Source organism: Gekko japonicus, unplaced genomic scaffold (assembly GCF_001447785.1).
Source record: "Gekko japonicus isolate JY-2015 unplaced genomic scaffold, Gekko_japonicus_V1.1 scaffold3292, whole genome shotgun sequence".
NCBI lineage: Eukaryota > Metazoa > Chordata > Lepidosauria > Squamata > Gekkonidae > Gekko > Gekko japonicus.
Genome location: NW_015160935.1, coordinates 84212 through 99738, shown reverse-complemented (window position 1 = coordinate 99738; position 15527 = coordinate 84212). Strand labels below are relative to the sequence as shown.

Below are 15527 nucleotides of genomic sequence, written 5' to 3'. Positions count from 1 at the left end.
CAGTCTCTGTTATATCTGGGGGGGGGGTTTCCCCCTCCTCCCTTTTGCTTTTTCGTTGGGGGGGGGGCGTGCGCTTTGCTCCTTTTTTCCCGTTTCCGACCGGCAACTCTCAGTTTTGGCCGATTTTCTTCCTTTTAAACGCTTGTCAGCTTGATCACCCGGTGACTACCGGCGGCTCTGCTAGTCCCCGTGCGGGGCACTGCCGCTGCTAGGGCCATTGGGGCATGGGGTGAGCCTCAATTTCCGACCATCCGATCAGGAAAGAGGCACATCCCCTGTGTGCCCCGGATCGGAACCTCTGCCTGAGGTTCCTTAGGGTCTCCGCTTGTGCGGATCCCCCCCCTGGCCGCGCGTGGGCGAATTGACTTCAGGAGCTCCCCGAAGATGCGACCACCATTCACAGAGTCCAAACCGGAAGCTGATACTGCAGAGTTTCTATCTGTCCTGAAGCATGCTCACAAAGTCTGTCTAAATATGCAGTTCTTTGCATTAGACCTTGCATTACTTGTGAAGACATAGAGTTTAAACTTGCAAGCATAAATGTATCCCGTGCCAAGGAATAGTTAAAAATCTAAGTACGGTAAGACAGTCATAAGTATAAAGGTAAGTATAAACCCCCATATTATTGCCTTTGTTGTGACTAAGGTCCTGTTATAAACATTCTTAAGATGGGCCCTCCAGGCCACATTAGCTTGGAACCGAGTTCCTAAATAACAGGACTGGGTACCTTGCCCTTGTTGTTGTTGTTCAGTCGCACAGTTGAGTCCGACTCTTCGCAACCCCATGGACCAGCTCCTGCCAGGCCCTACTGTCTTCCGCTGTCCTCTGAAGTTGGCTCAATTTCATGTTCGTTGCGTCGATGACACTGTCCAGCCATCTCATCCTTTGCCGTCTTTGACCATGCGGACTTTTGTTGGCAGGGTGATGTCTCTACTTTTTATCATGCTGTTTAGGTTCGCCATCGCTTTCCTCCCAAGGAGCAGGCGTCTTTTAATTTCATGGCTGCAGTCACAGTCTGCGGTGATCTGGGATCCCAGGAACGTGAAGTCTGTCACTACTTCCACGACTTCCCCTTCTATTTGCCAAGGAGTGATGGGGCCGGATGCCATGATCTTAGTTTTTTTGATGTTGAGCTTCAAGCCCACTTTTGCGCTCTCCTCTTTTACTCTGAGCAAGAGGCTCTTTAGATCCTCTTCACTTTCAGCCATTAGAGTGGTATCATCTGCATATCTGAGGTTGTTGATCTTTTCCCCAGCAATCTTAATTCCCGCTTGTGATTCATCCAGGCCAGCATTTCGCATGATGTACTCTGCATATATATTAAATAAGCAAGGTGACAGTATACATCCTTGTCGTACTCCTTTTCCTATGCTGAACCAATCAGTTGTTCCGTATCCGGTTCTAACTGTCGCTTCTTGGCCCTTATACAGGTTTCTCAAGAGACATGTGAGGTGGTCTGGTACTCCCATCTCTTTAAGGACCTGCCATAGTTTGTTGTGATCCACACAGTCAAAGGCTTTAGCATAGTCAATGAAGCAGAAGTAGATGTTTTTCTGGTACTCTCTTGCTTTCTCCATAATCCAGCGAATGTTGGCAATTTGATCTCTAGTTCCTCTACCTCTTCGAAACCCAGCTTGTACTTCTGGCAGTTCTCTATCCACGTACTGTTGAAGCCTAGCTTGTAGGATCTTGAGCATGACCTTGCTAGCGTGTGATATGAGTGCAATTGTGCGATAGTTTGAACATTCTTTGGCATTGCCCTTCTTTGGGATTGGAATGTATACTGATCTTTTCCAATCCTGTGGCCACTGTTGCGTTTTCCAAATTTGCTGGCAAATTGAGTGCAGCACTTTAACAGCATCATCTTCTAAGACTTTGAATAGTTCAGCTGGAATACCATCACCTCCACTAGCTTTGTTGTTAGTAATGCTTTCTAAGGCCCATTTAACTTCACATTCCAGGATGTCTGGCTCGAGGTCAGTGATTATACCGTCGTGGTTGTCAAGGACATCGAGGTCTTTCTTGTATAGTTCTTCTGTGTATTCTTGCCATCTTTTCCTAATCTCTTCTGCTTCTGTTAGGTCCCTACCGTTTTTGTCCTTTATCATGGCCAGCTTTGCATGGAACGCTCCCTTGATTTCTCCAATTTTCTTGAAGAGATCTCTAGTCCTTCCCATTCTATTGTTTTCTTCTATTACTTTGCACTGTTCATTCAGGAAGGCCTCCTTATCTCTCCTTGCTGTTCTCTGGAAATCTGCATTCAGTTGGGTAAATCTTTCCTTTTTGCCTTTGCCTTTTGCTTTCCTTCTTTCCTCTGCTATTTGTAAAGCCTCCTCAGAAAGCCACTTTGCTTTCTTGCATTTCTTTTTCTTTGGGATGGTGGTGATTGCTGCCTCCTGTACAATGTCACGAACCTCCGTCCATAGTTCTTCAGGTTACACCACTGGTAGCCTCCTGACAGAGTACAGGTGTACCTTATTGCTGCCTTGTAGACATTTTTCACTGGCATTCTGGTATTCTAGCAGAAAGGGATTTAGGAGCATTCAAGATTTTTTATTTATTTGCAAAAATTTCTATCCCAACTTCCTGCCCTCACAAGGGCCACCAAGGTGGCTAACAATGTGAAACATACAAGATAAAATTACATAATGAAACAATTAAAACCAGCCCCCAGAGAGTGGAATCACTCTATATATCAGCTGAAAACCACACACTCCAAAATACATTTGTCGCTCAGTTTAATGTTTATTGTTTTAGTCTATTTCTATAACCTTTGAACTGCAAATATATAGGAGTGTTTCTTTTGAAATTTATGATGCTTTTAATGTGGCTATTTGTATACACAAGCATTTGTTTAGCAGCTGAGAGATGTATAAATGTTAATGCAGTTCTTTATAGTTCTTAAAAGTTCATATAATCTTCCATTTCAGAACTTCTACACCTGGACAATCAACACCTCCTTTCTTCTCCAGGAGTCCCAGAAATGCCAAATTCACTCAGTTGAAGAAACTGCTTAGCCTTGAAGAGAATAAAAAAAATGATAAAGGGGACCTCAAGAGCTTCTTATCTTCACTTTAAAATCTAAACGTACCATAATTGAGGCTGTGGAAGAGTGAAGGAATTGAATCTGTTACCAGAAACGGTACCATGCTTGTAGAGGGAACACTGATTGTTAGAAATGCACACATCGGGAATACCATCATGTGTTCTGTATGGAGCTGGCCTTGAGGAATATTTATGAAGTACAGCTGTGCCCAAATGCTGCTATTGAACTGTTATCAGGTGCTAGGTTGCAGGAATCTATTACCCCTGTTCCCTTGGTAGCAATTTTCTGGAACCAGATCATTGTGGATTTTGAAATGGTTATGGATCCACGGTATTTCAAGATCACCTTCTCCCACAGAGACCTCGGTCAGGTCCTGATACAGATTTTGCTGGGCCTCGTCCCTTCAAAGATCTTTTGCTGATGGCTAAAGAGGCTCCTTTATCAAAGGCTCCTTTGGCACTTCAGTGGCTGACCTTATGGAGTCTGGAACGGGATTTGTAACTTAGGGCCAGGTGATGTTTGGCCTTGGGGCCCAGGATTAGCTCCCCTAACGTGTAGCTGATGGCAAAAACAGCTGCCGGGGAGGCAGAGAATGTGGATTGGGGCTGCAGTGTGAAAAAGCATCGTTGAACTCTTCCAGGTTTTGTATTTAACTGAAACAGAGTAACTGCCAATATCTTTAATGAGCTTACCTTGCAGTCATAACAGTATAACTATCTGGTATAAACCGAAGAACGCCAAATAGCAGCAATATGTGCCCTGTTGTGTAACACTGCAGCTCTGTAGTGAAGTCATGACTGGGTGAAGATCAAGTTTGTGTGAAGACAACTATGTGCGAGCCAAGCAAACCACTGCCCTTGGGCACATAGGAGAGTGCCTTCGTTCCTAATGAGGCTGGGAATAGTGGAGAGCAGGGGGTATATGCCACTTTTCCAGTTGGGGCTTTACTTTAAAATACGTCCTGTGATGGACTGCATCTTTGAAGAGGCTTAAAAGTGCTGTACATAAACTACAGGACTGTGAAGAGTTACTACCCTTGAGTGACAGGCTGCTCCAGGCAATCTGATTGGTTGGCATCAGCTGAGGGGGGGAAAGGTCTGGTGAGGCGAAGGAGAACAGATTAAGATTCCTGCCTTAACTGTGACGAGACATGTGTGTGGAGACTGTCTTGGACTAGCCCTGTCAGGAAAAGGGTTTAGTGCTAACAAAGTCAGAATTCATCCGTGACTGAATATAGTCTTAATTCAGCATTACCTGAGGGCAGTTTGAACACAGACAGTGAACCGGGGGAAAGTTTGGCAAGGAGGTTTGGGTAGCATAAGAAGTCTCCCATTCAGACCGAAAAGGAAAGGGGGTTAATCTTCTAGGGAGAGAAGAACAATCCCTCCCCAGTCAAACAGGGAAGGTTCTCTCTGAGGAGTACAGATTTCCTGGTCTAGTGTGATTGGAAACTGCTTGCGGAGACTTTTAAAAGTCAGTTCACCACTCAAGAAGATGTCTGGTGTCCCAAGAGAAGGGGTTTGGGTACTGGGAAGAGGGAACCAGCCTTCTGAGCACCAAAAGAGTCTGCTATTATACAAATAAAGTGAGCTGGAGTGGTTTGGGAAAACCCAGGAACAAAAGTCCTTCAAAATACAGAACTATAGTAACTGTAAATAATTCAAGAAACTCTCACCAGCCTGATACATAAGAATAAGAGTTTGTGCTTATACTATTTTACCTCAGTATTGGCAGCCCCTGACTTCACCTAGCCTTTTCCCCTTGATGTTAAATAAAACCGTCTGTTATTTTTGAATTTTAAAAGTGTCTCAAGTGTCATTTTCTGTCATTTAAAGCTGAAGGGAGACCCTAACCCTTCCCTCGGGTCCTGGGCTGAGAAAATAGCCATTACGAATTACTGGCACAGGGTGGGACTGCTAAAGCTACTTTGAAGGGAAGAATACACGTTACCAGGGCTGCCCAGTCAGTGGAGGGACACAAAAAGGAAAATGGAGGGAAAATCTTACCTCTGAGGGAGGGCCGTGGACGGGGGAGTCTGTCATAACATCCATTCCCAGAACGTTGTTTTGAGTTCATAATGTGTTTTTTCTTAGAATGGAGTCTGTCACTTGAAACTATTAACTGCATTCTTTACAGAATGTATCCAGAATGTTCCAAATACTTTGGAAATACTTTGATTGCCGGGGGGTGGGGGTGGGGGAATAAGTGTGATGGGACAAAACAGCACAGTCAAAAAATTTTTTAACCTTTATTATTTTCAATATGAAAACGTGTGTTTTTAAGAGGATGAAAATTACAAGTTCCAGTAATTAAATAGCTCTACATAAAACAGCAGAATTGCTGCACATGAGTTAAAGCGCTAAGAAATTTTCATAACCACATGCTCCCTAGAGCGCTCGTAATGAATGACAGGAAAATGATAGTGATTTGAGGGCCCTGGGCCCTGTTTATTATCTCCGGCAGCAGCTTCCCCACCACCTCCACCCACCCCATCACAGAGCTTTTGAAATCAAGGGGAATTTCAAAAAACACCAGTGGGCTACTGCAGACCTCTTCTTGAACCTAAAGTAAATCTCTGTATCCCAGCTAGGATCTCAAGAGTCAAGACTTCCTAGCAGTAAGACAAATAAGACTGATTTTATTACGAGATGATTAACAGTTCAAGCAATTACTAAGCGTGGTAGTATGTACTTGAGATTTGCGTAAAGAGTGGCCTAGCTAAAGTCAATCGCTCAACCTTGCGGTAACATTTCAGCATGGGTGTCAATTCTGCATCGGCAGGGTGCGGCTACTCTTTATGGTTTAAGCACATTTTCCATCCACATCAGAGTACCTTGTCTTAATTGGGGGGGGGAACAATACGCCAAAGTATGTTGCTTGGATTGCAATCACGGAGGCAGGCGTTGAGAGTTTTTCAATATAAATGAGGCTGAACAACAGATGAGTACATGGTGGCTTCCATGGAGCTATAAAGTTTTCTGTCATTTCCCCCCCCCCTTAAATGGGAACTCTCATTACAATATATGCTAAGCTATAAGACAGTGAGGATTCATGTTAGTTTTAGAAACTGAACAGCTTGTACTTGCAATGACAAATATAAATCAGTCATAGGCTTTTTGCAGAAGGCAAATATGATTTTTAAAATCTAAAGTCATATTTAGCTACACTGTCTTCTGACAGATCTATTAAGCAATTTCTCAAAGGGGGGGATCACATGGAGCTTCGTTACCTTGAAGAGTTTCTTGAATATTGGCAACAGATCAACATGCACATTATTTTGTGTGTGTCATTCTGCTGCTTCTGTGTGGTGGAATGCAGAAGGACCTGACCTAGAAAGATGATTTCTAGCTATAAGTAAAGGTAAAGGTTTCCCTTGCTCGAAAGCCAGTCGAATCCGACTCTAGGGTTGCGGTGCTCATCTCTGTTTCAAAGCCGAAGAGCCAGCGCTGTCCGAAGACGTTTCCGTGGTCATGTGGCCGGCATGACTAAACACCAAGGCGCACAGAACGCTGTTACCTTCCCACCGAAGTGGTCCCTATTTATCTACTTGCAATTTCTTGCTTTCGAACTGCTAGGTTGGCAGGAGCTGGAACTAGAGACGGGAGCTCACTCCGTCATGCGGCACCCGGGTCTTGAACTGCTGAACTACTGACCTTCCACAGCCTGCAGTTCAGCGTCTTAACCACCTGAGCCACCGCAGCTATAGATGCACATTAAGTGCCAGAATTCATATAGTGTACAAATCAAGATGTAACGAACTGGAGGGTTTCCCTTTAGTATTACTTCCTAATTTTATTAATCTGTGCAAGGGATCTTTCTCTTTTTTTCCTAAATATTTTCTGTATACTTGCCTGTTAATAACATGATGCTTTATCAGACTGAGTCTTCTCTGGGTCAGTTTGTTACATTTGATAAAGTCTGAGTATTTATCCATCAGCATCTAGATAATATCTTTTAGACAGCCCAAATGCTTTGATCCTATGTATGCTACTGTGTTTAGCTGATGCACATTCATAAGCACATCTCTTGTACTGATTTTTCCCATTTGATTCCATGATTATATATTCTCAGTTAAGTTTAGAAGAACGGAGTATGTAATTGAAACTCTGTTTTCACTTGCACTACCAGAAAGGGACATTCACAATAGCTGATTAGTAATTTGGTTTTGTGGTAGTCCTAGAACTAGTGCATTTTTATGTAAAGGAAGAATCTACCTAGGGAAATTTTTGTTGCTGAAAATAAATCTTAATTGCCTACTGTGAGTTTAGTGTAACTACACTGGAGGCTGGACAATAGTGGGCAGAACGCAGCTAAATGTTTTTATGTCCAGCTAAAATAATCTTGGGCTAGATTGCCTTGTTCTACCTTCTATGTACTTGAGTATCTAAATATTTGGGGGGGGGGGTATTAAAGACAAATTCCAGGAGCTGATACACTGTTTCAGTCCACAAAGAAGATCCTTATAGAACTGATATAAGCTGGCAAAACTGAGCAAAATACAAATACAACTTTCCTGATGTTTTATAGGAATGTTGCTTTCATCAATTTCCTTATTTTCTCCATTTTAATGAAAGGATGGTAGCATTTGAATATGGCTTAGAATCAGAACCACAGAGTCGAAAGGGACCTCCAGGATCATCTAGTCCAGCGGTTCTCAACCTGTGGGTCGCGACCCCTTTGGGGTCGAACGACCCTTTCACAGAGGTCGCCTAAGACCATAGGAAAACACAAATTTTCGATGGTCTTAGGATAGGGCTCCCAAGTCTCGCCAAATCCTGCATATCAGATATTTACATTACGATTCATAACAGTAGCAAAATTAGATATGAAGTAGCAACGAAAATAATTTTATGGTGGGGGGGTCACCACAACATGAGGAACTGTATTAAAGGGTCGCAGCATTAGGAAGGTTGAGAACCACTGATCTAGTCCAACCCCCTGCACAATGCAGGAAATTCACAAATACCTCCCCCCACACCCCCAGTGACCCCTGTTCCATGCTCAGAAGAGGGGGAGGAAAATATCCCGCAACCCTCCAGGATCCCTGGCCAAACTAGTCTGGAGAATGACCGTTGGCACCGTGAAGGGAGGCGGGAATCAACTTTCTACCTCTTCCTGTGGAATGGGAATATATATATATGTTATATATATAAAACCAAAACAAAAAACTCGAAGAGAACATTGACAAAATGGAACACAGCCAGCAGAGCAGCAGAAGACAGAGAAGCATCGTTCATCAATCAATGGCAAAGAAGAAGAAGAAGAGATTGGATTTATACCCCGCCCTTCACTTGGAGTCTCAGAGCGGCTGACAAACTCGTTTCCCTTCCCCTCCCCACAACGGACACCCTGTGAGGTGGGTGGGGCTGAGAGAACTCTGACACAAACTGCTCTTTCAGGAACAGCTGTGCCAGAGCTTGTGACTGACCCAAGGTCACATCAGAAGGTGCAAGTGGAGGAGTGGGGAATCAAACCCGGTTCTCCCAGATTAGAGTCCGCACACTTAACCACTACACCAAACTGGCCGAGGGAGGGGCAAGATGTCCTCCTTTCCTCAGAGGAGAAGGACCCTTCACAGTAAGTGCCAACAGTCATTCTCCCTCTGAGTTGGAGGACATCTTGGGCTCTACCAGAGCAGTGAAAACATTAGGGTAGGGCACTGCCATTGTCTTTGATCACATGTTGCAGGACACATCTTCCAAATGCAGCATCAGTTGAATCGTACACGTCGAGCTTGTAGTGACGAACAAAGGTGGAGATTGATGACCAGGTGGCTGCTCTGCAGATCTCCACCGAGGCTTGTTTAGCGAGCGCTGCATTGGGGGCTCCGCTTATGACTGAGTGCATCGTGACGCCCTTAGGAGGTTCCAGCTTAAGAGCCTCGCATGCCAAAGCAACACATCAGCGAATGGTAAGGTTGATCGTCGACCTGAACAAACACTTTCCCAGATTAGGAGGAGAAATGTTGACGAACAGAGCTTCCGATTTTCAAATATGTTCTGTCAGAATCAAGAATGCTTTAAGGGCTCTCAGCACATTCAAGGTATGCCAGGACTTCTCTCTGGGATACGCAGGATTCGGACAGAAGGACGGAAGAAATATCTCGTGCTCACTGTGGAGCCTAGAGGAAACTTTGGGACAAAAGCTAGGATCCAACCACCTTGTCTTTGTGGAAAATACAAAGTTCCTATTAAGCAGAGAAGGCTCCAAGTTCTGAGATTCTCCTGGCTGAGGTCACAGCCACCAGGAAAATAGTTTTCATTCTCAGCCACCTCAGGGGAATGTCTCTGATGGGTTTAAAGGGCGCCTTCATAAGTGCCGAGAGAACTGTGTGGAGCCCTCGGGTCGGGAACTCATGTACCAGTGGGGGAGAATGAAGAGTAACTCAGGAACCTCTGAATATGGAGATGGGTTGATAAACTGTCCCCCGCTACTATCGGGATGACTGAAGCCAGAGCTGCAATCTGTCACCAAAGAGTGGCAGGCTTCAGTCCGGATTTCAGACCATCTTGCAGGAAGTCCAGAATTGATTGAATAGAGGAACACAAAGGATCTACTGTTTTTTCTTCTACACCATCTGTGGAAGGCTTTCCAGGATGCATCGTATATCCTTGTGATCGATTCTCTTTTGGAGGCCAGTAGAATCTCTGTAACTTCTGGGGAATAGCCTAGGCTCAAGAAAGTGTTCTGTTCAACCTCCACATGAGAAGCTGCAACCATTCTGGATGAGGGTGCCAGAGAGGACCTTGGACTAACATATCCAGAGACAGTGGCAGCTGAAGAGGTTGCACTGTCGACAACCATTGGAGGGTGGAGAACCAAAGATGACGTGGCCATCAAGGAGCTACAACTATTATCTCTGCCTTTTGCTGGATGACCAGCCGTAGAAGTTGTGGGATTATCGGAATTGGAGGGAAGGCGTACATGAGACTTGATGGTCACCTGGACGTTAGGGCCTCTGTGCCCTCTGCTGCTGGGTGGAAGAACCATGTAAAGAACCTTGGAAGTCGATAGTTGTGATGAGACACAAAGAGATCCACCAAGGGCAAGCCAAAGCGGTCCACCACCAGGTGGAACAGCTTCCTCTTCAGAGCCCACTCCCCACGCCAGATGCTTTCCTGAATGAGCCAGTCCGCCTGGACATTGAGATCACCCTTGATATGCTTTGCCCTGATGGACGCCAGATGGACTTCCGTCCAGTCGAAGATCTTTGCTTCCTTATGCAATTTCGAAGATCTGGAGCCCCCTTGATTGTTCAGATATGTAGTGAAGCAGTGCTAGATGGATAGCTCGCAGCTCTAGTAGACTGATCAGGAGACAGGACTCGTTAGGTTACCAAAAACTCTGAGTTGGAACATTGTTCAGGGTAGCCCCCCAACCCTAGAGGCTGGCATCTGTAAATAACTGTAGCTCCGTGGGGATGTAGTATGGTTTCCTCTGACACAGGTTGTCCACTTGGGTCCACCACTTGAGACTCTTCCGGACTGACAGTGGAACCCTGATGGTGATGGCGAAGCAGAATCTGGAGTGGTCTTGTGTGGAGCCTCTCCCACTGAACAGAGATCAAAAGGCCCATCATCTTGACCAATGTCAGCAAGGGCGTCGTTGGGTTTTTGATGATCAAGGTGTCCAGTTGAATGGTCTTCTTTATTTTCTGTATTTTCTCATCTGGGAGGAACAGCGAATTTAGTCCGATGTCGATCATCATGCCCAGATGTTCCAGCCTCTGGGAGGGGACAAGGAGCTTTTGACCATGACGATGAGAAAACCATGTTGTTGTAGACAAGCTATGGTCTGTTGCACGTCTAACATAGCTTTCTCCCTGGAACTGGATCTGATGAGGAGATCATGAAGATATGGATGGACATGAATCCCCTTGGTCCTCAGATGGGCCACTAGGTTGACCAGAAACTTGGTGAATACCTGTGGAGCTGTTGCCAGGCCAAACAGAAGAGCCCTGAATTGGAAGTGCTCCTTACCAACACAGAATCTGAGGTACCTTCAGTGGAGTGGAAGTATTAGTACATGCAGGTAAGCCTCCATGAGATCTAGGGAGGACAGGAACTCCTGAGGTTGCAGCACCTTGGTGATGGATTTCAGTGACTCCATACTGAAGTGGCGGAGTTTGATGGCCTTGTGCAGGTACTTCATTATTGCCCACTAATTTCCGTTCTTTTGGGGCACTGTGAAAAAGATGGAATAAACTCCCTGACCTCTCTGGGATGGAGGAACCGGTTCAATGGCACAGATATCTAGGAGATGTGAAATTGCTCTGGATGTTATTTTCCTCCTGGCCGCATTCTTGCGAAAGGGAAAGGTGATGAAGCAATTGGGGGGGGCGGGTTTTTTCTTCCGGAACTCGATGTAACCATGAAAGATGATTTCTAAAGTCCAGGAATCTGTGTGTGAATCTCACCATGCGGACTGGAAATAGAGAAGACGACCTCCCACCGGAATCTTGCTCCAGTCACGCCTTATTGGGCTTGGGATCTCAGTCCTGTTTGTCAGGTCTGCCGGAGGACTGCCTGGAGATTCTGGGGTTGTTGAAGTTTATCTTGAAGGACTGTCTGAAATGTCCCCAAGAAGATCTCTTGGTGTCTTGCCTGGACTTAGAATAACCGCTGGGGTTACGAAAGGACTGGGTACTGTAAGACCGCTTGTCTGTTCAGCACAGGGACTTGGGCATAGCCTTCTTTCTGTCCCTTGTCTCGACCAAGATTTTATCTAGAGTGTCCCCTGAAGAGCTTTCCACCCCGAAAAGGATAACAAACCACCATGTGTTTGGACTGGAGGTCCGCCAGCCAGGCTCTAAGCCAAAGACCTCTTCTGGCCATGGTCGCTGAAGCTATTGCTCTAGAACCGAAAATAAGAGTATCAAGGGAAGCGTTAGTAGTGAACTCAGCCACCTTCAACAGCCTGTTGGAACCCTCCAACAGGTTCTTGTTGCCACTTGGCGTCAACTGAATGAGTCTGTGGGCCCAAACTACGGCCGCTCTGGAGATGATGGAGGCAGCTGATGTAGCCTTGATAGCCATCATTGTGGCCTCATGGTTCCTCTTGAAGGAAATATCAAGCTTTCTATCCAAGTTGTCATGTACTGACCCCTGACCGTCCTCAACAAGGAGACCAAAGGACTGGAGCACGGTGACCGGGGCATCCACCAAGGGTACCTGCAACATCTCATAAGCAAATGGAGATAAGGTCATGCAATTTTTTAACAAAACTTGGGAATTGTTTGTTCGCATTGGGTTTAGCCCATTCTGTTTTGAGTTAGTGCTCAAAAAATATTGGAAAAGGAAATACTCTTTCAGAAGAGCCCTGACCAGTGTTCCCTCTAAGCTGAGTTAGTGTGAGCTAGCTCACAGTTTTTTAGCCTCCAGGTCACACATTTTTGTCTTAGCTCAGGAAGGAAGGCTCCAGAGCAAACTAATTTATGCAGTAGCCAAATCACTCGCTCACAACTATAATGCCAGTAGCTCACAAAGTACAGTTTTTGCTCACAAAACTAGGGAGAAATTCCTGGCTGTCCACTGAGGTATTTCTGGGGTCAGTTCCAGACTTGGAGGCGTCTTCCCCAGTGGAAGTGTTCCGCAGTTCTAAGGGTGCTAGTGCCCTGGTCAGAAGGTATTGGAAGTCCTCAGACTTAAAAAAGCAGCGGGATTGCTCTCGGACACAGACATTTTACCTCCTCATCTGGTATAAAGTCCCCCTCCTCTTCCTCATCAGCCTCACTATCTGAGTGACCACCCTGTCCAGTGAACTCTTGGTCACCTCTGAAGACTCCTGGAACCTGCCTCTGGGCAGCCTTAGGCGGCCAGGCTCTCCCCCTGGGATCAGGGACTGGCTGAGGTAGTTGGGATGGGGAAAGGGAAGGCGATATGGGTCTGGGTGTGACAGAACCCATGGCTCCCATCTGGCAGGCACCAAACACTTCAGCTCTGACTGTTTGTTTTAAGAGCTCCATGAGTTCTAACAAGAAAGATGAACTCCCAAGACTGGGTACTTTACCACAGTGAAGATCTGATCCAAAATTTGGGGGTCTTTTTTGCCAGTGGGTGTCCCCCAAAAGAGTCTCGAGCCTGGAGACTGGTAATGGGTGGTTCCTGGAAGGCCCTCAGGTCTTCTGCATGACCATGGCTGTTTCCCGCCAAAAGGGCTGCTGCCGCTAGGGTTGCCAGGTCCCCCGGGGGGGGAACCCCCGCTCGATGGGTCCATTACCCGCCAGCCCATATTGGGCTGCCGGGGGGAACCCCACCCCCAAATTGCTGGGATCGCGGAGACCTCTGGGTGACGTCATCGCATCGGGCACGTTGCAGGGGGACGTTCTATCATTTGAGGGAAAACTCTACGGTTTCCGTTCGAATGATAGTGGCCCCGCCCCCAACGTGCCTGACGGATCGCGGAGACCTCCGGGTGACGTCATTGTGGTGTGCCCCAAGTAACTCCCAGAGATGGCCAGAACTCACCCCCGCTGCAGCGCCAGTCGGACTTGGCAACCCTAGCTGCCGCCCAAAATGGTTGCCACTCTCTTCTGAGGGATTCAGGCAAGGTTCGGAAGCTTCTGCGGGTGAGGAGCGACGCTGCTTCTCCCACGCACTGGAGAGTCATCCCAAAGGATGTCGTTGCCAGTAACTGAGACAAGCTGTGCAGGTATGTTGGCTCCGGATCCACTGATCCCCGTGGCACCGCACTGGGTGTCCGCCAACTCATCGTCCTCCAGAAAGGCGTCTCTGAAGGATTCCATCGGCAGGGATCCTCTTTGATCCGCGGCTATTCAGAATGCTAGCGGCCGCCTCGAAGCCAATTCCCCCCACCCCCCTTTCTCAGAGGGGAAGAGGCAAGGGCTTTTTTATTTTTGAAGAGAAGGTGAGAACAGAAGAGTAGGAAAAAAGAACACTTGAAGAACACTTAAAGAAAATAGTCTACAGCTAGAAACTAGCCTACAACTGTGCTCTCCCTATTGAGGCAGGAAAGGGACCGAGGTTTGGGTGTTCCCACTCCACAGGAAGAGGAAGAAAGTTGATTCCTGCCTCCCTGATTGGATGGTTCGAAACACCCAAGATGTCCTCCGCCTCAGAGGGAGAACAATTGCTTCCTGAGCCCAAAGTGATGATCGGCATTTCCCTGGGCATGTAAGAAAGGGCCACAAGAACTAAGCACTGAGGCAACCCTTCCTGCCCTCCCTCTCGTGATCTGCCTCAGTTCACACAATCAGCATTGCTGCCAGGTGGCCATCTAGCCTCTGTTTGAAAACTTCCAAAGTAGGAGAGCCCACCACCTCCTGAGGAAGTCTGTTCCACTGAGGAACCGCTCGAACTGTCAGGAAGTTCTTCCTCATGTTTAGCCAGAAACTCTTATCACTGTTGTGTAAGAAGTGTTAGTGTATATGCACATGGACAAATATTGTGCAACTCACATTTTTCAGTAATTATACATAATTCAAAGTTAACATTTTTGTTTCTGTAAAGTGGTCTGCATTAAAGGAAGTGGCTGTGGCACTGCTTTCCAAGTGTCCTTTTAAGAAAAACAGGTTTCCTCAAAGCTGGATCTCTGAAATTCCTTCGAAGTCAGCCATGAAATAGCCAAAGAATAGCATAAACTATAGTTCATAAGGTGCTTGAATGAGTAAAAGCAGGTTGCTTACCAGTAACTGGTGATCATCTGTGCATTCACACCCATGGGATCTAGTGCACACATGCTGGATCGATCGGTGCTGTAGCAAGCTCTTTTAACGGATTTTCACGCCCAGTCCCTCGGGCATGCGCAGGAACCCCACCGCGCATGCCCAGAGGGGTGGGCGCGGACATCCCGCCAGTTCTTTCAAACTGCCACAAATCAACCCCTATTAAAAATGTAGAAGCTGACAGCAGCGGGGAAGGAGGGCGGGTGGTGTGAATGCACAGATGACCACTTGAAGATCACCAGTTACTGGTAAGCAACCTGCTTATCTTCGACGTGGTCTCTCGTGCTTCACACCCATGGGAGATTAGCGAGCAGTAGCCTACCTGGAGGAGGATGCTGGCAGGTCTTTTACTGCGTAGCCGAAGACAGAATGTGACATCCCATGTTGGTATTGGTGTTTGTACGGACGTCTAGGGCGTAGTGCCTGATGAAGGTGTTAGGTGTGGCCCAGGTAGCGGCTTTGCAAATGTCCATTATTGGCACCCCTTGGAGGAAGGCAGTGGAAGTCACGACAGCCCTGGTAGAGTGAGCCCCCTGATAGGGCCAGGTAATGGCTGTTTGGCGAGTAGGTAGCATAGATGGATTAGACCTTACAATCCACTTAGACAGGCGATGGGCCATGATGCGAGTACCCAGACGTGCCGGAGCGTACGAGACGAAAAGTTGTGAGTCCTGTCTAGTTGGGTGGGTTCTGTTGAGATAGAACAGGAGAGCCCGCTTCACGTCGAAGGTGTGTAATAATTTGTCCTCCGCTGATGTTGGATTTGGAAAGAAGTCAGGGAGGAAGACCTCCGCCTGC

At 46.7% G+C, this 15527-nt stretch overlaps 1 protein-coding gene across 1 annotated transcript in view; it reads left to right on the top strand.

The window, feature by feature from the left end:
- The window catches only part of LOC107122014 (chromosome unknown open reading frame, human C18orf21), a 9141-nt gene extending 4785 nt beyond the window's left edge, over positions 1–4356 (top strand). Inside the window, exon 5 of the mRNA XM_015425037.1 lies at positions 2931–4356. Coding sequence (XP_015280523.1) covers positions 2931–3078 — 148 coding nt within the window. The 3' untranslated portion in view covers positions 3079–4356. The remainder of the gene's footprint in view (positions 1–2930) is intronic.
- The last annotated feature ends 11171 nt before the right edge of the window (positions 4357–15527 follow it).